General features: G+C 36.2%; 1 protein-coding gene across 9 annotated transcripts; it reads left to right on the forward strand.

Moving 5' to 3' along the window:
* The first annotated feature begins 502 nt into the window (after window positions 1-502).
* On the forward strand, window positions 503-24,319 carry Kal-1 (protein). Of its 9 annotated transcripts, none has more exons than XM_012697812.4 (10): window positions 503-736; window positions 4,962-5,264; window positions 13,662-13,848; window positions 14,565-14,763; window positions 18,284-18,468; window positions 20,136-20,278; window positions 21,028-21,172; window positions 21,698-21,845; window positions 23,131-23,206; window positions 23,863-24,319. In XM_012697812.4, the coding sequence occupies exons 2-10, from the start codon at window positions 5,097-5,099 to the stop codon at window positions 24,028-24,030; spliced, it is 1,419 nt and encodes a 472-aa protein (XP_012553266.1). In that variant the 5' UTR covers window positions 503-736; window positions 4,962-5,096; the 3' UTR covers window positions 24,031-24,319.
* Window positions 24,320-25,146: the final 827 nt, after the last annotated feature.

Consider the following 25,146-nt stretch of genomic DNA (forward strand, 5'->3'; position numbering starts at 1 on the left):
CCTCATTTATCCGTCAATGAATTTAAAAAGCATTTTTATGATTTTATCTCGGTTCATTATTTCAGACTATTGGAATATTTTTCTAGGCTCCGATCGACTGAAATCTAGTTCTTCAGTATGATCTTCTAACAGTGATCACGGTGCTTCCAAGTGCTTCAAAATATCCGGAATTCACTTAATTTTAAAATTTTAATAAGAAGCCGTTAAATACTAACAATAAATAGGTATCGCCGTGAAAGTTGAAAACAAATCCACAGAAAGACCAAAAAGGTCATATTATATTTTATATAATTTATTTGTCTAATATAGTATAAATCATCATTATTATCATTATCATTATTATCAACACGACTCGATTCTGTCCGATTGATTTTCCTTAGCGAGTTTCGAAATCAATTCTATCAAAGTTTAAATATGTACAGAACACTCTCTTGAAGCTGCTGATAGCGCTTGACAATTACTTTTTTATTAGGAAACCGGCCGGCAAAAGCAGCCTTCCGTCATTCGCATTCAGACAGGAAAGCATCATCGATGCGAATTAATGAAGTTGGAACACGAAGCGTCGTTGCGACGAGCATCGCAAGCGCAGTCACAAGACGTCAGTGCCGCCGCGCATTTCAGACGATATAGACGGCTATCGCCCGTCGTAACTCCAACGGGGTCAATGACAGCGATATCGATTATGTTACGGTTTTAATTGATTAAAATATAATCGATCATCACACGAGATTTTAAGGTGAAGCCGGATTAGTGTTTTGATGCAGGAAGTAGTTACATTTATGGACCATTTATTGTTTTATCGGTATAATTATATGGTATTTATTACAAATAAACTTTTTTGTTATCGATATTTTGTAGCGTTCGAAGATTACAAAATAATTTTGAATTTCTTAGTATTACTTTTAATGCATTCAAAGGTATCAATTTAATCCGAAACCAAAAAATGATTTTGTCAAGAAAACTTTTCATTTTTTTTAATATTTTCTTGTAGTCATTTTAGGAGAGACGTATTATTATTTATTTCTTTATTAGTATGTCTCTTCAAGAGTTGTATAATACAGTGCAGTTCGATTGTTAGAGAACGTGCGATTTCATACATATCTTGAAAATTAAGAATTATCTTGTCATGCCCAACCGATTTTGAATGAAATAAAATAAAATTAAGGTTAGTAAGAAAAAACAAGAAATTTTCTATCAAATAAACTTTAATTCTACCGAAAATTAAAATCACACAATTTCATTCGTCGGTCTTAAATACCATTTACTGACGATAAAAAAATAACCCCAGAATCGTTTTTTTTTTTGTTGTTGATTAAAGCAACGTAAGATTAAATTGCCTAAATATATTCTCTGTCAATACGTTTATGAAAAATAAATCCTAAATTGTGAATACTGGTGACAAATATAGACATAATCACTCAAAACAGAAAATTATACTTGGAACTGCATAAGTCTGAGTCGCCAAGGGAGATAAATTACCCAAAATTAGGCATTTTAAGATTGACAACGGCGCTATTTAAAAAAATACCTAAATATAAGATTGAAATTCGCACAAGAGTCGATGTGCATTTATTACTCGTACTAGTAGTATTTTTTTCTTATCTTAATACTATAATATATGGTTGATAACCTTTTAGTTGGTATTGTTATTTAATCGCTAATTGCAATCTATGCGATAAAAGAGCAACGCCTTGTTAACATAAGAAATTAATAATCATTTACTTGAGGGACTTTCTTTGAATTCATATTAAAAATGTTTCAATTATATAATTTTTTTTATATTGTTTTTAGACAAATCCACACAGTTCATACGTGTAAGTTTAAAAAAAAAGAATTTCCAGACTTTGTAGGCAGCGGCTTGGCTCTGCCCCTGGCATTGCTGAAGTCCATGGGCGACGGTAACCACTCACCATCAGGTGGGCCGTATGCTCGTCTGCACAAAGGGCAATAAAAAAAAATTGCTTTCACAAACGATCTTATTGTTTGATGAGGAAAAGTTTTGTCTAATCTTTTTAAAACTGTCAATGACATTGACAATAGCAGCCGCAACAAGCTACCAAACTTGAAGACTTTATGTTTTTATGGAAACATTAACCGGGTGGTATCTCTATTCGTCTGTGTACTTATTCGTGGTAGGGATGACCGATGTTAACATTGATTCAAAAATATCGATTAATATCAACGTCTGTAAATTTCGATACTCGGTATTTGTATTTTTTGCGATACGAATTAATTCTACAGCAGTTTAAAAAAAAACAATAATACCCTATTATTGTTAGAAACAATCGGCATTATAGTATATTTGTATGTTTAACATCTAATGACACATTCAAAATTTATTTATAAAATCAATTGTTGATACGTGATACTCATTATGATGTTGTATTTCTAAGTATTTAAAATATTTTTTTCGAGGCTATCGATGTTTTAGAGGACTTAACACAACACATATACAATCCTAAACATCGATGAAATTGACGATTATATGTATTATAAGCATCTAGGGCAAGAAAAGTAAAAAAGAAATATGAACCTTGGAATAGATCCAGCGACTAACCGAAATCAGTTTTAGATTTAATTTAGCAACAGAATCAGATCTCATACAAGACTTGAATTAAAGATGAAAAAAAATTTTTCGAAATTTTTTTGCTTTATTAACGAAAAGCCAAACTTTATAGTGCTCTTCAAAATTGAAGCGCCTAGGTTTTTTATGGGTCCTGCTCACGGCTTATTTGATTGTACATGATCACAAGAAGGCATAGGCTTCACAAGGTGAATGTTGCTCACGGCTTATTTAATGGTACATGATCAACATTAAGGCATAGGCGCCACTAATCACAAGGTGAATGTTTCACCCACCATGAAGTACAAAGTTCTTAATTCCAAAACTGGCCCACCTTTCAAACCGGAAAGCAAGTTAGCTTCGCGCCAGAAATACGCAAGACGGTGTCCAGCCAGCATCATGACTTTATTACCATCGCACTGCCCACTCCTGGAACAAACTTCATTCATACTACCTACAACTTTTTTACCTAGTATTATTCGACTCTGGAAAGAACTTCCCTCCAAGGTGTTTTCTGAGCGCTATGCCATGTTTTTTTATTACTTTATAGGCAGACGAAAATACGGCCCGCCTGATGGTGAGTGGTTACCGTCGCTCATGGACGTCAGCAACGCCAGGGGCAGAGCCAAGCCGCTGCCTACCGTTTAACACCCTCCACAAGCCTCGTTTGAAGAAGGACATGTCATAACCGTCGGGAAACACAACCAAAGTCCCTCCGCAGACCCAGAAAATGTTCTTCAAATATGATTTGCGAAGTATGCTCAGAGGTAGATACCGACTGGATCGCGCGACTGTCATTACTGACTTCCATGAGTAACGATACAAAGGGAATAAAAAAATACATAGCGGGCATTCCACAGACTTAAGACGCCTGTTAGACGCGCAGAGATCGTAAATTAATAGGCCGTTTATCAAAAGTACTGGTATGCGATCACCGCCTTATATTGCAATACAATAGAGAATACTACCTCAGATCCAAGCTTGAGTGACGTCATTAACGTTGTATCTGTGGGTTTTTGTAAACATATCAGTAGTAGGTCTGTGAGCTCTTCTATCTAATTACAGTAAAAATATGCACAAATGGCGTATGGAAAGCTCTTATCGCTTGTGGAATTTAAGCTATTTAAATAGAGTAACTTACTGGTCTAAAGGAATTATCAGAGAAAGTGCGAAAATAGCCCCGGCGATTGACTAAAGAGCGGACGGTTAGCGTGGTGTGGACATGTGATGCGTAGAAGGGAAATGCATGTGACTAGGAGATGTATGGAAATGATAGTGCAAGGTAGGCGGAGAAGAAGTCGACCGGAGAAGACATGGATGGAGTGTGTGAATGACTATAGGAGAGAGAGAGAGGGGTGAGTGTTGAGATGAGCTGAGAGAAGAGAATGGAATAGAATAATTCGCTGTGCCGACCCCACCCAACCTAGTGGGATAAGGTGGAGACAAAGAAGAAGAAGAAATAGAGTACTGGTCTCGGTGCAATAAAAGACACCCAAAATTTATTCTTTGTGGATGTTAATGTATGTAATGCGGTTTGAATAATGAAGTATTTAATGATGATTACTAGGTAGCGACTTAGATTTGCCCCTGGTATTAGTGTTGTTTATGATCGACTGTGACCAATTAACATCAGGTGGGTCATACGCTCATCTGCCTACAACGGCAAAAACATATGCCGTAAGTGAACTTAACAATCTGTTCCTCTAATAAATTAGGCAGAAGATAGAATATTTTCTCATTGTCAGCGGAGTAATAGAGTACCTACAAAACGTGATATCTATACATATAAATAAAATTGGAGTGTCTGTTTGTAACATTAAAATAACCCCTTTTTACTACATGCTGGTACATTTACTGGTGGTAGGACCTCTTGTGAGTCCGCACGGGTAGGTACCACTGCTCCGCCTATTTCTGCCGTGAAGCAGTAATGCGTTTCGGTTTGAAGGGTGGGGCAGCCGTTGTGACTATACTGAGACCTTAGAACTATATCTCAAGGTGTGTGGCGCATTTACGTTGTAGATGTCTATTGGCTCCAGTAACCACTTAACACCAGGTGGGCTGTGAGCTCGTCCACACATCTAAGCAAAAAAAAAAAAAAAAAACATGCGTATGAATATACTCGTATATACGGTACATACACCAAAATAACATTTTTTACAGTTTTGTCTATCTGTCTGTCTCTCTGTCTGTCTGTCTGTTTGTTTGTTCCGGCTAATCTCTGGAACAGCTTAACCGATTTTAACGAGACTTTTACTGATAGGTAGCTGATGATATAAGAAGTAACTTAGGCTACTTTTTTAGACTAGCTTCGCCCCGCGGTGTCACCCGAGGTATAACAATAACCGCGGGTAACATCGCCGGACTCAACTATCAATAATAAAATTTAATGTTTCCGAAGCGAAGCGAGGGCGGGTCGCTAGTTTGAAATACAAATGGACGTTCAGATTGTAGTTGTGATTTAAAAGTGATCTAAATCGTTTTCGTAGTGAACGCGAAATGTGCTAGAAACAAAATCTTTTTGTGTTTGGTGAAAATGAGCTCAAAAATGCTGATGAGACTGTTGACGGTGATGGTGGTGGCGTCTCTCGTTCCTGCGATCCAAGCGAGGGCGCGGAGATACTCGAGAATGCAACCTAATGCTTTATCAAAGACAAGATGCGATCTGATGTGCTTTGACAGGGATAAGGAAACTAAAGGAACGGTGAGTTGAACAAATATTCTTGTTGTCTACTCTTCATCAAGATTCGACAACATTTAAAAGTATTTTTCAAAATCGAAACTGAATACAAGTAAAATTGTATTGTTCTGAAGATTATTTGTGAGGTTTTATTCTATGAAAATAGTATTATAATTATTTTTTTATCGGCACTATTTTCGAATGATTCAACCACAGTAGTTAGATATCTATCGGCCAAAACCAGAAGATTGCAACAATCACTTGCTGAGAAAACTACCATAACTAAAATATTATGATATTTAACTGAGGCGATACGATAGGTATAAATTAGTTTTATCAACCAATGGATATTCGAACCTTTACATGGGAAATGTATTTGAAGAAAATGTATTGTTTAATAAAAATAGAGGACCTGGTATGATAAATGAAAATAATCTAGAAATAACAATTATATATTCAAAATTAATTATAGAATGAATTTAGTTGAGAATTACCGTTTCTTACCTCACCTTTGAATTATTAATCAAACATTACTCAAACGATTTATTTATATTTGCTCTTTGTGAAAACCTTAAATGTGTTTTAGGGCAAACAGTTAAAGAACCGTCAATTAAAAACCAGTATTTCCGAATGCAATAAATATAACTGCCTTCATAAATTATTTAGGGCGAGGCTGCACGCACACATATTGATTTAATATTATCAGATCACGATACATTACTCATATATGATGTATTTTTTATTTATTTTAAATATAAAAGACGATCAGTCTGGAAAATAGTAAATGGATAAAGAATAGATATTTTCTTGATATGTAAGATGTAGGGTTGAATCTACCTCTTTCAAATATTGCTTTTATGTGTCTTTCGTTTGATCTTTTGAGTATAGACTAAAACTATTTATGAATATCATGAATAAATGATATATTTATGATTTATTTATTTAAATAACTTTTAAGCTTATATTGTTTTTATTTAAATGTAATACAATCAATAAAGACTTAACTAGTTGAATCGACGAATGATCGGCTGCTTGTAGTAGGTATTAGATTAATTTATTTTCTTTCAATATTAGCCGTTCAATTACATCAAGTTCTCATTAATTGTTGGACATGGAAAGTTTTCTCACGTTCCTCTTACGACAGAGAACATTGAACTCAATCGTGAACAGAATGTTCTCATGCTCAATTATTGAAGTGAGGAAGAAAATGTTATTTATGTGATTGTCTCAGAAGGGAATGTCTTTTGACTTGTTGTAGGTATTTAAGTTGTAAATTAATTTGACACTTAAATGGCTTAATGCGTTTTAATTGTACAAATAGTGGCTACGATAATTTTATGTACAAAATTACCGAACGAATAAAGACGTAATTAACAAATTTGGAGTGTTTCCGAAAGCCTACCTTAATAAGGATTAAAAAAAACTACATTTTCCACAATCAGCTTTTTTATTGACTTAGTTTGCGTAACAAAATGTTCTAAAGCCCATATGACATTGCGACAAAAATAGAAAGGTTGGTGGTATAGATCCGATAACTAATTGTGCAAATCGATAAATATTACTAGTTAATTCGATTTTATTTCACCATGTCATTCCTTCGTGCACCAATTTTACAGCAACCTTCAGTCAGATAGTTGGACATCAAAAATTACATGTTTCTCATTGATATGTTAAAAGAACGCCATTGTGATTTCCGTAATTACATTTGCAATGGTTCATTCCTTAAAATGGACCCCGCGCGAAACTAATTGGTGACCCTTGATCTATAAGAACAAGCCAAAAAAAAAAAAAAAAAACTTCAAACTGTTAATGTTAATAGCAACAAGGCCTATACAAAAAATCAAGATAAAGACGGCTTAAAAAAAAAAAGTCATAATAACAATGATCACGATTCAACAATCGCTTCGAACGAAACAACGAAACAAGTAACAAAATAGTATGGCTAATGAATGCAACGAAACGAAATCAAGACGGTTACAAAATTTAAAATGTCGTTCTTAAACTGGGAATTCCTTCGGAACGGCCCCGGAAGATATTTTGAGGACCGCAAAAGCGTTTTATGAAGCTTGAAAGTTACGTTGACAAAAGACAATCGTTACCGATCGTATCTGCTGCGACTGTCGAGTTAACGAGCTGAATCCTTGAACCGAAGTTGTAGTCGACAGGAGTCTTGTTTGGATTTTTTACTTGCTCTTAATTTGAGACCACAGAATAAGGACGTGTGCGAATGTTTCAAAACGTTCATTGTTAACGGGCGGTTTTAAATTTGAGAACAACAAAACATTAAGTTCATATTGAAATATCTAATTCATTTTTGCCTTTTCCCCAGTGGCAAAAAGATTTACTTTTGTGTCAAGACTTTTACGATCCTTTCCCATAATTGTTATCAAAACGCACTTTAACGATATGAAAAATGGGGATTATTTTTCAATAGACATTTGAATGTAATCTTTAAATCGCTCATTTTGGGTAAGTGGTGTGGTCCCCTACAATATATAGCACAACCCATCTTCTCTCGTGGATGTCTTAACAAGCGAATTTAATGAGGCGGAATTTACTGAGGAATAAGCAGTGGTGTTTTCTTTAATATTATACCAGCGTGAAGAATTTGCTCATGGAGTACTTTAAGCCCACACGGGTAGTGACCACCATTCTGCCTATTTGTGATTTCATTCATTCCTCAAACATTCCTTCCACAGATTTAAGTTAAAATAAAGTAAGCACACTTCAAGATTTCTCCTCAACTGATATTTTATATTAAAAAATATTTATATTAATAAATTGCTTAGAATGAATTTCATGACTAAAACTTTAGTGACTTAGAAAATAAAGAAGATATTTTTTAGTCATAAAATAAAAATCGGTAAAAAACTTTTAAGTTAAACGGTTTTATTTTATGTGCACTGAAAACTACAAAATAAATAAATAGTTACTTACCTTTCAACCTACGTAGGTGATCTCGGTCATTAATGTCTCTGATGGTAGTGGTTGTCATAACATGAACCATGTCAGTGGCCGAAAGGCAGTTCATGAAAGAACACTAACACCAGGGTTTACTTGGTAGGTAAACTAAGCAGCCCACACTATAATAAGTAGGTATTTTGACCTTCTAGTTCAGAAATATTTTAGTACTAGGCCGAATAGCTTTTAGGCATATTAGACTAAAATAAAAACGTGGGGCCCATTATTATTTCTGTATTACTTTCTACTATACTAAGTGTGGATTGTATCGACTTATTATAATCATCATCATCCTCCTAGCGGCTTATCCCGGTCGCATCCGAAACCTCATAGCTCCGGAGTCCAGGGTCCGCTGAATCGACTTACTATAATCGTAACTGGAGGTTTTGACCATCAATAACCAGCCGTGGCGGCTTCACCAGCGAACGGCGAGCTCATGATCTACCAAAGTATAAGATATGCTCTGCCATAGGTATGATTTCAGAGGGGCCCCACGTTTTTATTTTAGTCTAATATGCCTAAAAGCTATTCGGCCTAGTACTAAAATATTTCTGAACTAGAAGGTCAAAATACCTACTTATTATAGTGTGGGCTGCTTAGTTTACCTACCAAGTAAACCCTGGTGTTAGTGTTCTTTCATGAACTGCCTTTCGGCCACTGACATGGTTCATGTTATGACAACCACTACCATCAGAGACATTAATGACCGAGATCACCTACGTAGGTTGAAAGGTAAGTAACTATTTATTTATTTTGTAGTTTTCAGTGCACATAAAATAAAACCGTTTAACTTAAAAGTTTTTTACCGATTTTTATTTTCTTGTTTTTAGTATTTAGTGAAATTGTCTACCGAATATTCCTCATTCTATTTAATTCATTCAGTGCATCATTATTACATGGTTTCTTACCTGATAATTTAGTACAATCTAATTCCTCAACACATAGCCCTTCCAGAGACTTGACTCGACTTAGAGCCACGTATGCTTATCCTTCCTCAAACAATTTTGAGCCCAAATATACTACTGCGTGGTCGACGGTGCTGCCCTGCATTTTATGGACGGTGGATGCCCATGACAAAACTAAGGGCAACATCTTTCTTTCAGCCGTACCATAATTGAATTTTGCTGGAAACTGTATGGCTTTAGGGTCAATAACGTGCATGCCGTTACATTGCACGCCGGCAAATCCCGAAGTGAAAAAGCTGTGGTCACCTTGATGCCATGAAGCCCGAATAATTCTAGCAACGTCATTAATACTAATGAATACATTTGGAATTTCAATTCTTTCAGGTTCACCGTTTTCAGGTATATCTAGCACACTAAGTCGTATTAAGTCTTATTAACTAATCTGGACATTTTCGTCAATGCGTACATCTCTATAAAGCGGGTTATTTCTAGTTAACCATCTTAAAGCGCTGTAGACTTTTTCGCGAGATATTGTGAATTCTCTTGTGATGTTCAAATTCTCAAAACGTTCTGTAACTACAACGATACCCACCTGGCTGGAAGATCTTGGAAGCATATTAGGTAATCTTTCACTGACCACAAAGATATCTTGGGCAAACAACACTGCTTGTCCGCGGAAACCGTACTGCCCGTATAGCCCAGTAAATTTTACGATTTTAACAAACGGGATGATTCTACACAGCAATCGCTGCTCTGCTTGCGTCAGCGCTTGAATCTCATCTGGTATTGAACCTGGATCCAGATTATTCCAGTACGCCTTTGATGGTGCTATTGTTTTATTACTGGTCACATGTGTTTGGCAGCGCGAACATAAAAGTAATGTTGTTTTTGAAGACAGTTCTGCAGGTAGATATCCTAATGCAGCTGTGTTGTAACGTACAGTATGAATTTGGTTAGGATAACAATGCTTCGTGCAAATGTCACAAACGTGTATACACGATGTGTTAATAGCATTTTCAAACGCTTGTACATGATTTTCAGCTCTGCGTTGCACCTGTCGTGGCATTGCTCAGGTGTTTCTGAAGCTTCTAACTCCTTTCGTCTCTCACGCCGTCCTGTTAACCTGGCTTCATGTTGCTCAGGTGCTTCTGACGCTAATAGCTCTCTTTGTCTGTTACGTTGTAATCTTAGCCTGGACTCATGACGCTCAAGTGTTTCTGACGCTATTAGCTCTCTTCGTCTGTCACATTGTGATGCTAGCCTAGATTCATGACGCTCAGAAGTTTCTGATGCTAACAACTTTCTTTGTCTGTCACGTTGTGATGCTAGCCTGGACTCATGACGCTCGGGTGTTTCTGACGCTATTAGCTCTCTTCGTCTGTCACGTTGTGATGCTAGCCTGCACTCATGACGCTCAGGTGTTTCTGACTCTACCAGCTGCCTTTGTCTCTCACGTTGTGCTATTAACCTGGTATCATGTTGCTCAGGTGTTTCTGTTGCTAACCGTTCTCTTCGTTTCTGTAGTCAACTGTGGGTTTCATTTTCACTTTCCTTTGCACGTTTCGTTCTATACTTTTCTTTTGCCTTTTCGAGCCTTCTTTTTCGTTGTGTAGCAGTTTCGTTTTTATTTTTGTTTGCTTTTTTATTTATTGTTACCATGTTGTTCCCACGATTAAAGGGCATTTTGACGGTCGACCCCGCGAGAAGTCCAGCAAAGGGGCAAGGCTTAATATACAACAAGATGCGCCCAATCTTGAGGGGGAAGCGCTGACGACATTACATTTTTACCCACCCTAATGCCATACAGTCCTCGGCACGTTTTAACCTATTACCTTAACTTGGGTGGTATAGCTACCGCTTACTAACGAGTTATCTAATTACCTAATTTTTTTTATCTGCCCCTCTAACGTCACACAATCTTGGACGCAACTGTTCTCGACACGACTAATCATGCCCCCACCTAATACGCCATTTTGCAACTTGTAACATCTAATACGAAATTTTGACATAATGACAGTATTCTGCTAGTGTAGTCCTATTATTTGATACCCATATTGTGGTGGTTGTGGAAAAATATGTACCTAGTCCGCCATATTGGAACGGCGTCCATCTTGAATTTTAAATTTGACATAATCATCGTGTTTTACTAGTGTAGCCCTTTCATTTGATACCCATATTGAGGGGTTTAAGGAAAAATATGTAATCCGCCATTTTGTATCGGCGGCCATCTTAGATTTATAATGTCATTGATTTTATTATATTGTATTGTCATCTAAATTAAATGTGTGTACCAAATTTCAGATCAATCTGACAACGGGAAGGTGCTTAAATTTCAATTTCTAATTTTGACCCAAATAAATAAAAAACAAATTCCGTACAGGTCGAGCTAAATAAAACCGTTTAAAAACGAATAGACTTGTTTGCTTATCAGATGACCTAAGGTCAGTAGCATTGGTACTGTCTTGTTTCATGTTGTGTAGGTTCCAAGTATGCTCTTCAACTAAAACGATTAACTACAAAGTTATAATTATATGACCAACCACATACCAACAGATAAGAGTTACGGAGGCCTATAATTTTATGCCATAAAAAAATATTGTTCATTAATATACTAACTTGTTTAGCTCTCGAGTATTTTCGGGCTTAAAGGTTAGTAGTAGTAGTATTGAAATTCAAAATAATGAAAACGTTCGCTATTAGATAGAAACAATTTTACAAAACACTTTTTGGTTGATCCTATTAAAACCCTGTATGTAGCCTTTATTCGTCATAATTAAATTATACAATGGACCCGCAGAATAAAGGGTTGTACTAGAAACCCTTTGGTCGCTTCAATCCTCGGGCTTGACGTGCCATGTGTGCTCACTTTTTATAATTAAGTTCTATTATCAATTTAAATACAGTCAGCTCTGAGAATATTTGTTAAGTTCAAAAATAAAATTGAGTTTCTGTTGTTTCAATATGTTATTATGGTTTTATGAATCACCTCTGACAAAAATTCCCTCTTGGAGTGAAACGGCTATCGAACCTCATAAAAACGACAAGGTACATCTGAAACATCAGAAACTATTCCGAGACACAAAGTTATTATTTATTTTGAAAGTTAATAAACTTTAAGCTGCAAAGCATGATTGCTATGCAGAGAAGTTCTGAAAACCAAAACATCTTATTTTCTTTCTCCTTACTATTTGCCTAATATTGAGAGATGACCGCGTCTTGTTATAATCTAACAGCGGTGTCGACTTTGAGTTCTCTCTTTGTCTCCACCTTATCCCACTAGGAGGGGTAGGCACAGCGAATTATTCTATTCCATTCTCTTCTATCAGCCGTCACCTCAACACTCACTCCTCTCTTTTTCATATCGTCATTCCCACACTCCATCCATTTCCAGACATCTCCTAGTCACATGCATCACCTCTCTACGCATCACATGTCCATACCACGCTAACCGTCAGCTTCTTAACTTGTCAATCACCGGGGCTACTTTCACACTTCCTTTGATAAGCACATTCCTTACCTTGTCCTTGTCGACTTTGAGTTACATGTATGTAAATCTTCAGCGGTCTTGACCCTGAGATAAATGTATTCTTAATGAATGGGGGACTTTGCCCTTTTATTTAAAAGCATTGATTAAATGAAGAGTTTATCTTTAATGTTTATATATTGAAATGAAATGCTTACACTTGTCTCGGATGTAGTATATTCGAAATATAGGAGATTAAAATCCTCTATAAATTGACACGAGTGTCGAACGTAAAATTTAAAGCATAATACTATATCGAATATTATGATTTAAAAGGTTTCCCTAATAGTCATATTTATTTCACGAACTTTAACTTGAATACAACTAATCATTCCCATGAGAAAAGAAAACAGAAACTTTCAACAATAAAAAAAATTGAAACATGAACATCCATTGTTCTATAGAATTTAGAAATAGAAAAACGTTATGCTCGAAGCAATGAGTCACGTAAGTTCAAAGAAAACCTGAAGGAGTACTTAATGATAAGATGCTAATCGTGTTTTACTAATTAAGCAGAAAAATTCACTTGAACGGAATTTTACATAATGAATGAATCTCTTCATACGAATTGTGTGTTGTTCACGAAAATTAAAATTTGGTTATATTCATGTTTATTTATAAATAGTTCAAAAAAGTCTGAAATTAGTACTGAGTTTATATCTATAATGTTTCGACTTCACTGATTTCGTGGTATTTATTTTCTTTAGAAGTAAATTCACTGTCTCTCTTACAGTGTAACAGTGTTAACTTCACGCGACAAATTACCGCAATATAGGTAGGTGTAGTTGCTTCACAAAACATTATATAAAATTTAGCTTGGACGAACGTGTGCTTATAATTTTTTTTACGTATATTATTGAACGGGTCTATGGCCCGCTTGGAATTAAGTGGTCACCGGAGATTTTTAATTAGTAAAAATATAATATACAAAATGAAACTGATTAATGATTTTTAGCCGAATTTAGAACACCGGTTTCATCTAAATTGTTATAATCTAGGAGTTCGTTTAAAATAGTCGTTTTTTCTCCATAGTGTCGTTCCCAATGTCGGAATCAAGAGCACAAGCCGGGAACATGCCCCGTTTCGGACACGCCGAAATGGGAAGCGGCGTGCGTGCAGGCCTGCAACTCCGACTCCCAATGCGACGGCACACAGAGGTGCTGTCACCACGGATGCGGATCTACTTGCAGTGAACCTTTAGATTTGTTGACTTTACCAGGTTGGTTCCATCAACAGAACATAGTATTGAGGTACGGATGTGCAATTCCGACTTCTTCAAACTAAAGCACTCACGTCCATGGTAATTAGGGATACTTTATCTTTCTATCAATCAAATCAAATCAACAAAATTTTATTCAACATAAATGAAAGTACATACTTGTTGAACGTCAAAAAGAACTACCGCCAATTCACAAGAACTAGCCTCCGTCCTGAGAAGAACTGGCAAGAAACTCAGCGGGCATGTCTTTTTTTAAAATATTAGACTTTTTTTTTTAAATGTAATAAATAAATATAGCCAGTAACCGTGTCTGTGCCAGTAGCCGACAAAGTGGAGCTAGGTGTCAGTGGGCGAATCCATTAAATTAGTTCTTGTTTTTTATTGCCCTTGTAGGCAGACGAGCATACAGCCCACCTGATGGTGAATGGTTACCGTCGCCCAAGGACCTCAGCAATGGCAGGGGCAGAGCCAAGCCGCTGCTTACCACTAAACCAAAATTCTTCTAATTATGCTTCTACCAAAGCATGACACCAAAAACGACCGCAGTAAACAAAAGAAGCTTTCGTATAAGTTCATCGTAATGTCACATCAAAAAACTTTGTTGCAATAGGTAGCAACGGGTCACAGCTCAACTGCACCGGCACAGCTTGTTAAGTACATTAAAGAAAACTTTCAAACTGGGTTCAGTCATATATTTATTCCCACAACCACTCCAGGTCTTCCAGCCGTTCCTACAATGGAAGAACCAAAGGAGAAGCGACGAGCCGTCGTTTTGCGCTGGTCAGACGGCGTAGGAGATACAGCGAGGGCTGTTCCAGGACGAGTCCTTTACCTGCTTGAGGAACAACATCATTTGGGCCCTAAATATGAGCAGTCTAGGCTTGGCGATTGGAATCTCATGTTACGTACTAACAGGTTCGTATACATTCCCATTACATCGACGTTTTTAATGTCTAGTTTGAAGAAAGATATGTCATCGCATCCAGGAAGACCGCGAAGAGGAGAATTTCATATAGAAAGCTGGTGGTAGGACTTCTTGTGAGTCCGCGCGGGTAGGTACCACCACCCTGCCTGTTTCTGCCGTGAAGCAGTAATGCGTTTAGGTTTGAAGGGTGGAGCAGCCGTTGTAACTATACTGAGACTTTAGAACTTATATCTCAAGGTGGGTGGCCTATTTACGTTGTAGATGTCTATGGGCTCCAGTAACCACTCAACACCAGGTGGGCTGTGAGCTCGTCCACCCATCTAAGCAATAAAAAAATAGACATAAATGAACTCTGCTCCAATGGTGGATGGCGCTAATAAAAAGAAGACCATCTCAAACAATTCCTTAGAGTGCTTCCCTCCCAAGGCACGTAGTACTTAATGTAGTTCAAAATAAACATAAAAGGACTAATGAGAAAAAAACCAATACTGCAATAACAAGCCTCAGCTAATTTGAACTTATCATTCTTATCTAGGGTATTTCATAGCGAGGTATGTAAGTAGAAATTGCTCCACTTTAGCACTTAGATATGTGTTGAAAACTAACCTGCGTATGCAGTGTTGTAAGTGATAAACAAACTTTATATTTAGATATGGTTTTCCTCGAAGTTTTCTTGCTTGCGTAATTAGAGATATTAATAGTTATTAGTGTTGTTATTCAATAGCTAATTGATATTTTTGGTAGTAGTGGATCAATTGTGTGGCTTATTATTAGGAATTTTAAGAACACGATTCATAAGAAATACATAAAGACTATTTTAAAAAACACTTTATACTTTTTTTACAAGTGACTTAGCACATTGGGTTATGTAGCCTATCCTCTTTTTTCCGTCAAGCGTCCTAGTTTGTAAGGAGAATCTCATGTTTCAACATGTGATTAGTAAATAAGTTATTTATGTAAGTAATTTCTCCGAGCAGTTTTTGAAGAAGAAGCTTCAACGTTCAGAGGAGTGATGCAAAAGATCTCTACTGAGATAACAAGGGGTTGTGAACGACACTAAATTACTGACTATTTGCAGAGTCCGCATTAGTTTATTTAATAAATTAAAATTGTACCATTGTTATCCGGATGCGTTAGCAACTGTTACATTTGTCACATTACCGCGAGCATTGTTGGCACTTTGCCGATACTCTGCCAAATCCGCTTACAGTTAATTAAAAATTCAGTAGTGCACCTGTATTATTATTATATATTTTTATTGCTTAGGGACGAGCTCACCCATAAATATCTACAATGTAAATGCGCTACCCACCTTGAGATATCAATTCTAAGATCTAAGTATAGTTACAACGGCTGCCCCACCCTTCAAACCGAAACGCATTACTAATACATTTAAGAAATATAAAAGGTATTTGTAAGAAATAAGCCTGTTATTATTTAGTTGCATTCAGCCTGGTCACTGCTTATGGGATGTACGACTATAACTATTATCTAACATTAGAGAAGTCAATCCTAACTATATCCTATTCGAAAATCCAAATGTATAATTTTGATTATACACCATTGATGATACAAAATTATTCACCCTCCTATCGAGAGATAATATGATAAAAATCAATACCTGAAATCCAAATAGAACTTTCATTAATTAAAGTTCATGAACTTATTACTCAAGTTTAGCTGGAGGTTTGTCAGATTCGCCACTTGGAAATTCAGTTACAAACTATGTCAACGATTGAAGGCAAACTACATAAACTTCTAATTCTATTACTTAGTCCTATGAAAATTTGCATGAAGTATACTCGTGTAAAACTATTTCTAGCCGGCCTAATGGAATATTTGCTTTTTTTTCCAACTTAAACTGAGAGCCTTGAGAAGCTATTTCAGCGTAACCTTAACTAGTAGGTGAGCTCACGGGGCGCAAACCTGACGACGTTGCTAAGACGAACCCTAGCAAGAGCCGTGCTTCGCAGAATCTACCGCCGGATCGGAAACGCGACCCACTGAGAAGATCCGGCGAGAAACTCAGTGGGCTGTGTGAGGGTTAATTTACTCGTCGAGCCCTGACGATGACCGATGCTTGAGGTACCTAAAAGCACCGTTAGTGGATCGGGAGGATTTGAAATGACGTTTTTGGGGCGACGTCGACTGCTTTCCATGAATATTTGCATTCTAAGTGGATAGCGTGTGTTCATAAAGCATTGTGTGTGGTAGGCAGCTAAGGGATCTTACAGTGATGTCATCTTTCTTTTTCTCCACCTTATCCCACTAGGTGGGGTCGGCACAGCTAATTTTCCTCTTTCATTCTCTTCTATCAGCCGACATCTCAACACTCACTCCTCTCTCTCTCTCTCATATCGTCATTCACACACTTCATCCATTTCTTCTTCGGTCGACCTCTTCCCCCTGTACCTTACAGTGATGTCATCATAGAATTATTTAGATTATACTGCAATTCGAATATTGGGGCAGCTATTAATTACATATAATAAAAACTCATTCTACGATGAAATAATAACATGAGCGCAATTACTTGTGCTAAAGCTTATTGTGGACCTACATATGGGGGCACTAGCATTCTGGATATTGCTTCAATGTTATCGATACATTGAAGCAATATCCAGAATCAGGTATCTACCTCATGTTCATTTGGATTGTAGTATTATTTTTTTTTCGATTGAAGGATATCCTCAGGACAGGTGGGCGAGCAAAGGCTCAGCCAAGAGGATTGTATCATAGTAACAACTCGCTGCCAGATACAGCAATTAAATGATAAAAAATCCGTGTAATTCTCGACATAAACATGTTAACTTGTAGAAAATACTTCATAGATTAGTTATACGCCGACCTTCGTTAATTCTTTTGTCGGATTAGACACGTAGACGTCGGCTCACGGTTTGATGTTAAACGGATACAAAGGGTCTTAGATCACAAAGTGAATGCTGCCGTATTGAGATAGGAGGTGGAAATAATAATATATTATGTTCATCATATACCTACCGTAGATCAAAAGGTATCAATGTGAAATGGCAGAAATACGCAGGATAGTGATAGCTAGCCGTGTAGGTTGACAATAGATTTTAGAGATTTTTTTCCTTACCTATACGCTCGGACGGGCTCAATCTTAGAAAATGTGCTAACGCTAGCCCTAAAAATATTTTAGGGAGGAGAGGATGCTCTCACTGTGTCTTAAAGTGGTTGCGTAAGACTTTTAAGACATTGTCATTCAATGCTAAGTACGGGTAGGGTAGATCGCGGGTAGGTACCATCACCCCGCCTGTTTCTGTCGTGAAGCGTTTCGGTTTGAAGGGCGGGGTGGCTGTTGTAACTATACTGAAACCTTAGAACTTATATCTCAAGGTGGGTGGCGCATTTACGTTGTAGATGTCTATGGGCTCCGGTTACCACTAAGCACCAGGTGGGTTATAAGCACGTCCATCCATCAAAAAAAATATCTCATTAATATTCTGGGATTATCTCATTAATTATCATTACTGTTAATATTTACAGGACAAAGGTTTCGCTGAGGAATCTGTTGAAACCAGGTCGCTGGTATCGGTTCCGTGTTGCTGCTATTAGCGCAGCTGGTACACGAGGGTTCTCCGATCCCAGTCCTCCATTTACACCACGTCGTGGACCCCGTCCTCCTCCTATGCCGAAGAAATTGAGAGTCCGACCAATGAGAATGGATAACGGTAGCTATATACTGTTCTTATAATACCTACTTTTCTGACTGGTTTGGTGGTGCAGTGGTTAGCACCCTTGACTGTCACGCTGAGGGTCGTGGGTTCGATTCCCGCATCGGGCAAAGAGTCGTGCTATGAACAGATTTGTTTTCTCTTTGTCTGGGTAATATTATCTATGTATGTATATTTCATGAACTTATTAAGATGATGATGATTTGTTAATTTATTAATATATTCCTTTTAGTACTGTATAAACTATTATATGTATGTATGTATGTATATGTATATGTGATTGTATATATACATTTTTGCGTATGTATTCGTAACTTAATATAAATTTCATTGCACCTATCACTATTTACTCTGCACTACCTTTGGTTGACTGGTAGAGAATGCCTTAGGCATTAAGTCTGCAAATGTTAATTTTACATGAAGTGTAATAAATAAATAAATAAAAATAAATACCTTTATCAGTCTCTGGGGCCCATAACACAGGGAATCCTAAATAGTGACATATTCTACGTAAGGGCTACGAGAAAACTAGAACAGTTTTGTAACAATTATGCTATTTAGGTACTTAAAGTCTATATATATAAAAATGAATTGCCGTTCATTAGTCCCGCTAAAACTCGAGAACGGCTGGACCGATTTGGCGAATTTTGTTCTTGAATTATTTGTGGAAGTCCAGAAAAGGTTTAAAAGGTAGATAAGAAAATGCTCGGAATTAAATAATAATAATAATTTTGTTTTTCCTTTGATGTGTCCCCCGTCGGACGGATTCCTTTTGTTTGTTTTATGTTTATTTTATACAAAAGTTTAGGTCATTTATTTATCGATTGAGGCACTACGAAGTCTGCCGGGTCAGCTAGTATTTTATAATTTTTCTACAGTCATTATTTAGGTATGAACATATTATTATCTGTTTCCGCGTAACATTCGCACCACGTTGTAGCTTTTGAACCCTAAAGCGAAATACTAACTAGTTGTCGGGAATAGTTAATTACAAATGATTACACGATATACGTTTTTCATATAACATGCTATTATTTTCCTTGAAGACTTCCAGTAAAATTGTAAGAATTAACAGAAATACTGCCAATCAAATTTGATGCATCGTGGAGGCCATAATCAATGCATTCCGGCCTAATTATAGAACGAAGATTAGCTACGTCCGTTCTTGGAACTATTTCGCCTTCAATGGATATTATGTTTTTTGGATTGGAAGCAAAATTCATCGATTTGTTTAGTAAAGGTTCTTGATTTGAAAACGCGAACAGACACTGTTCGTTGCTAAGCAAAATCATACCTTTTACAATTTAATGAAATGTCATAGTTATTAATATAGTGGTGGTAGGGCCTCTTCTGAGACCGCACGGGTAGGTACCACTACCCCGCCTATTTCTGCCGTAAAGCAGTAATGCGTTTCGGCTTGAAGGGTTGAGCAGCTGTTGTAACTATACTGAGACCTTAGAACTTACATCTCAAGGTGGGTGGCGCATTTACGTTGTAGATGTCTATGGGCTCCAGTAACCATTTAACACCGGGTGGGCTGTGTGAGCTCGTCCACTTATCGAAGCAATAAAAAACAAAAGATTTTTTTTTAATAAAATCTGATGTTGTTTTTTGTTATAATCTGCTTTTTTTGTTGTAGTAAATTTAAGCAATTTGTTGTTCAGGAACGATGACAGTAAGACTTGAATGGAAGGAGCCTCGTTCTGATCTGCCAGTGATGCGCTACAAGGTATTCTGGAGTAGACGAGTAAGAGGATTGGGCGGAGAGCTAGATTCCGTTCTTGTCAATCATCAGACAGTTTCAAAGGTTTGAAATATAAAATTATTCGTGTAATTCTCATAGCAAAAAAAAAGAACATTATCGAAAAAAATATTATTCTATTGTCTTTTTAAAATTGGATTGGTCGTTATCACGATCTTGAGATCGTATAGGTGGTAGGTAAATACCGATCTATAATGTAGATTGGTGACCGCAAAATTGGTTATGATTACTGTTTTCTATTCTGTTAGTATATTTTTAACGACTATTAAAAAAGAGTGCAATTATACTTAAAATTCATTTTACACAAAAACTCCATTATTTAACTGACTTCGTCATAAGAATAAATTCGAATCGGATTATTTTTTCTTTTGGCATGTATTTTAATCATATTACTATTATAGTCATGTTATAGTCAGTTAATGTTAAGTGAACAGAGCATTAGTAGTTTTCTTCAATTTAGTATTGATCAAAAGTGTCCGTTCAATAATTCAAAAACAATCAAAATGGATCTAGTAGATTTTACTAGATACGCGCCCAATGGCAGACCTCTTATCACATTATTTATAATTAAGTAATAGCAACAGATCAAAGCGATCAGATCCCCGCATCTTCTGTTAAATAATTTAATTACATGTCTCATGACAGCAATATAAAATTGTAACAATATATACAGTAAAAATAGGTCTTACGTCTCATCATGATTTGGCTAAAATAATTGCACTAATAATAGTATTTATGTTGGTAGTCCGGTAGGGTTGGCTTTTAAATTTAATAAAACTGAAGATTGATTCCAGGATCAAAACCACATCGAAATAAAAGATTTACAACCGAATTCTATGTACTTTTTGCAAGTTCAAACGATCAGTCAATTTGGTTTGGGTAAATTGCGAAGCGATAAGGCATCTGTATTTTACAACACGACTGGTTCTGTAGGAAATGGTGAGTGTGAAAGAAATGTTGTTAGCTATCTTATGTTATTATTTCGATTTTTAAGTCGATGACTCTTTCTCGCTGTCCACTGTGAATAAGTCAATAGATCAGTAATTTATGTACCATATTCTCGTCGAACTCGTCGAATATGACGAAGAGTACATATCTAATCTAGCCCATAGACACAGCCCACTGAGTTTCTCGCCGGATCTTATCAGTGGGTCGAGATTCCAAGCCGGCGGTAGCGATGCAATGCTCTTTCTATGGCTAGTGTCAGTAAGTACTCCATGTTGAAATGTGCCGCAACAAAACAGGTTGTGAATTACTACAGTAAATATCTCTTCTGCTCGTATTATCAAAATGAGTGTTTAAAAAAAATCTTCCAATCCTAGCTAGTGATTGGTTTGAATTCTAGGTGTTTCTAGAAAGCTCGAGAGTATATAATAATATATATGATTGCCTATATACTCCAGAATTCTCGTATACATGATGACATCATAATCGACTTCGAACTTTTTTCTCTTTTTGTCTCAGATTCTGTACCAGAATCTTTAGTCAGACGTGACAAATATATAAAGGGTTTGAAGTTGAATAAAATAGTTTGGAACAATCAAAGACTGAAAGCGAGAATTTCATGGGAATCAGTGCCTAGTGGAAACAGTGGCGGAAGGTCACAAGAGAGGTAACTATATGGCATTTTAACGAAAGCCCGAGATTTTTAGATACGGGATCGAATTCTGAAAAGAGTATTGTACGATTGTGGGTGGGCCTTTTTTGCCCTTGTAGACAGAGGAGCATACGGCCCACCTGATGGTGAGTGGTTACCGTCGCTCATGGACCTCAGCAATGCCGGGGGCAGAGTCCATTTTAAATTTCGGGCCAGGTGCCGAACCTCCTATAAGGTTCCCTCGTCTACGGGGGCGCGCGGGATACCTATGTGGGACTCGATGGTTGAAGATAGTAGAAGCCAGGGTCGTGAATGTTAATATTATAATACGATCCCACTATGAATTAATCAACTGAAACCAATGCTTCATATGCAACTGATTTTCTCCAATGCTATGGGTTGGTTAACTGCATGTTTTTTTATTCGTCTCAATGTCTGACGGGCGATGACCCCTGCCTCTGATAATGAATGATCAACGTCCCTGAAGGATATCAGCGATCTTGTCTACCATTAATAGTAGCCAAGGTAATCTGCCAATAGACCTATAAGGCAATCATATTACGATAAGGGAGAAGCATCATCGATTTTATGTTGATTGTTGTTAACAAATAAACTCTTCAATTACATACTTTCTAACTATAACCATTCTTATACATTACTTCTTATAATCATTCTTCAAATATATTTGTTTGCTAAGAGCGACAAACATACCAACGCTTTCATAATTCGATCCCACAAAATGTCTTTAATAAAGCCTGTTTAGGTACATTCATTTTTATTGTGTTGAGTATTTTTCCCAGTTACGTATATTTTATGATTGGGATTAGTAATATAATATTTTGATAAAGCGATTAGGAATTACAGTGTCAAAAATCCCCACTTATTGTACTAAGCGTGTATGTAGATAAGTACATACCTACACGTTGCAACGATTCATATTGGTATATAATCTATGATTATGCACTTTATTAATATTCGCAAGAAAAATCTGAAAGCAACTTAACATAAAGTTACCTTTATTTCGGGAATACGGTACATAAACATGATTATTTCAATAATAAATTGAAAGCATTTGAAACAGTCGAGCACACTTATCTAAGAAAACGCGACTGGGAATTTTTTCAGTCGCGTTTTCAGTTAACGATATATAACTGAAATCGCGTCTTTACGCGATTTAAGTTTTTCATGTGATCGATTCAGACCTAGTTCGCAGATTATGACTATGCCTACACAGCCTGCTTATTTTTAAACTCAATCGAAGGTCATTTATGCCAATTAATGTTTTAATTACTTCTTTCAGATATTACGTCCATTGGAAAACTATAAAATGCAATAAAACAGATAAACCCATGAAAGACTTAGCGGCGACCACAGCGGTAATTATTGATTTTCCAAATCTTATTCTATTATAATTCAAAAAGTGCTCGGTGCTCACATTACGAATAAAATGAACATAGCAACAAATGGGAAGGTGGTGGGAAGACGAGCAATGTTGCCGTAGAGTTAAAATTCCCAAACTTAAGACCTAATTTTCTAAACTGAATCCAAAATAATTCACCTCTACCAGTAAAATTAAAAGCATAAACGGGACCTTTAAGAATTAGTATGTCTTCCTACTCATATAAAATAACTGTGCAGTCTGTTTTGTTAATAGCTTCGTTTTTTTCATATCTCTTGCTTATAAGTGCAATAAAATGTGTTAATTTTGTAAAACACACTTTATACAGTATGTAAAGTAAGGTTCCTTCGAAATAAGGGTAAGGTCCCTGGAAATACCTATTTTGTACAGTGCAAGTGTACGTAGATTTGAAGGTACAAACAACACAAAAAATCTACAAACAAATATTAGCAAAAACAAAATACTAATTTTACTTTATCGGATAGGTTGACCTCCTGGCAGAGTCTGTGCTCGCCCACCCGTACTGGTAAAACTGAAAAGGCCTTCGCACCATTGATCCCTCACTCCCCAAAAAAATATAGGTTTGTCAAAATAGTAAAACATACAGCTATATAATGTATTCTGAAATTTCAGCAATCTACGTTTGAACTCTATGAATTGGATTACCACTGCAGCTATAAAGTAAATGTGAACAGATCCTGGAAGAATAAAATACCAGAATCAGAGCTCGTTATAACAATTCCTGGATGTCAGTATTTTAAAAGAAAAGTTAATGTTACAGCCATAACGTGTGACTCGTAATTTCAAATTTCGTTTTTTTATTATAATAGTAACATTTATAAGATGTATTAATAGTACTAATTCTACTTAATAACTTTGACATTAAATGTATAGATATCATAGACAAGTTATTTTGAAACTTAGATCTATTTGAATTGAGTAAAATTGCAACAAAATGAGATTAAGACTGTTTTCGTAACTAACCAAGTAAATAAATGTATACGGAATCATTATTATAAAAAGACTTAATTCTAGAATTTAATTTGTTTTATTTATTACAATATGGAATAATAAAATTGCAAAACAGAAATGATTCTTTACTTATTTTTCATCTCAAAGGATAGGTAATTGATAAGAAGTGAAAATATTATTCACTTGTTCTATTTATATGTTGGACATTCGTTCCCAGCACCCCAGCAACCGAAGCATTTTTGTGTATTCTTCGGTTTTCGAGAATCATAAACACCGTAAATATTGCTTTTACGGTTTGTTGTCACTGTTATAAATTATGAAACATCTTAAAATCGTCAAAAATAGAAATAAAGGCGAGATGAAGTTTAGTGCTCACATTCTAAATGTTACAACACCTGGTTTTCTCGGCATAGTACGATTATACTGTTGTTGGATTTATTGTTTGAAAAAACAACAAATGAAGGTTCTATGTAACCCAAGAAACAACATCGAAGATTGAATCTGCAATCGACCTAGGTTCGTCACTTTACTAATATAATAATAGATTTCAACCTCCAGCCCTGGGGCAGGTGGTATCCTTTCTTTTTAAATATTAACGATATTCACAAAGTGCTCACACCAGAGCAATAGTGAGTTAATATATCTATCAATGTAATTTTTTTTTTATATTTCCAAGGAAACCAAAGATTTGAGATCGTTGCGTAGTTTTGCTAGGTTATTATCATTGAAGATCAGCTCATTGAATAATTAAAGCGTAATATTAAAAGTTAAATGAAGTTATTACAATCAATCCGACAGGGCCACCCTTAGTTTGATTCTGCTGTACAACATTGTGTTCTACTTAGATAGTAAGAATGACTAAACTAGGAACAACAGAAGAAGAAAAAACAAAATTATCATGATAAGCTTTGCTTTTGGCCTGAATTTGGCTCGGATGCATAGTAT

Source organism: Bombyx mori, chromosome 6, assembly GCF_030269925.1.
Source record: "Bombyx mori chromosome 6, ASM3026992v2".
Taxonomy (NCBI): domain Eukaryota; kingdom Metazoa; phylum Arthropoda; class Insecta; order Lepidoptera; family Bombycidae; genus Bombyx; species Bombyx mori.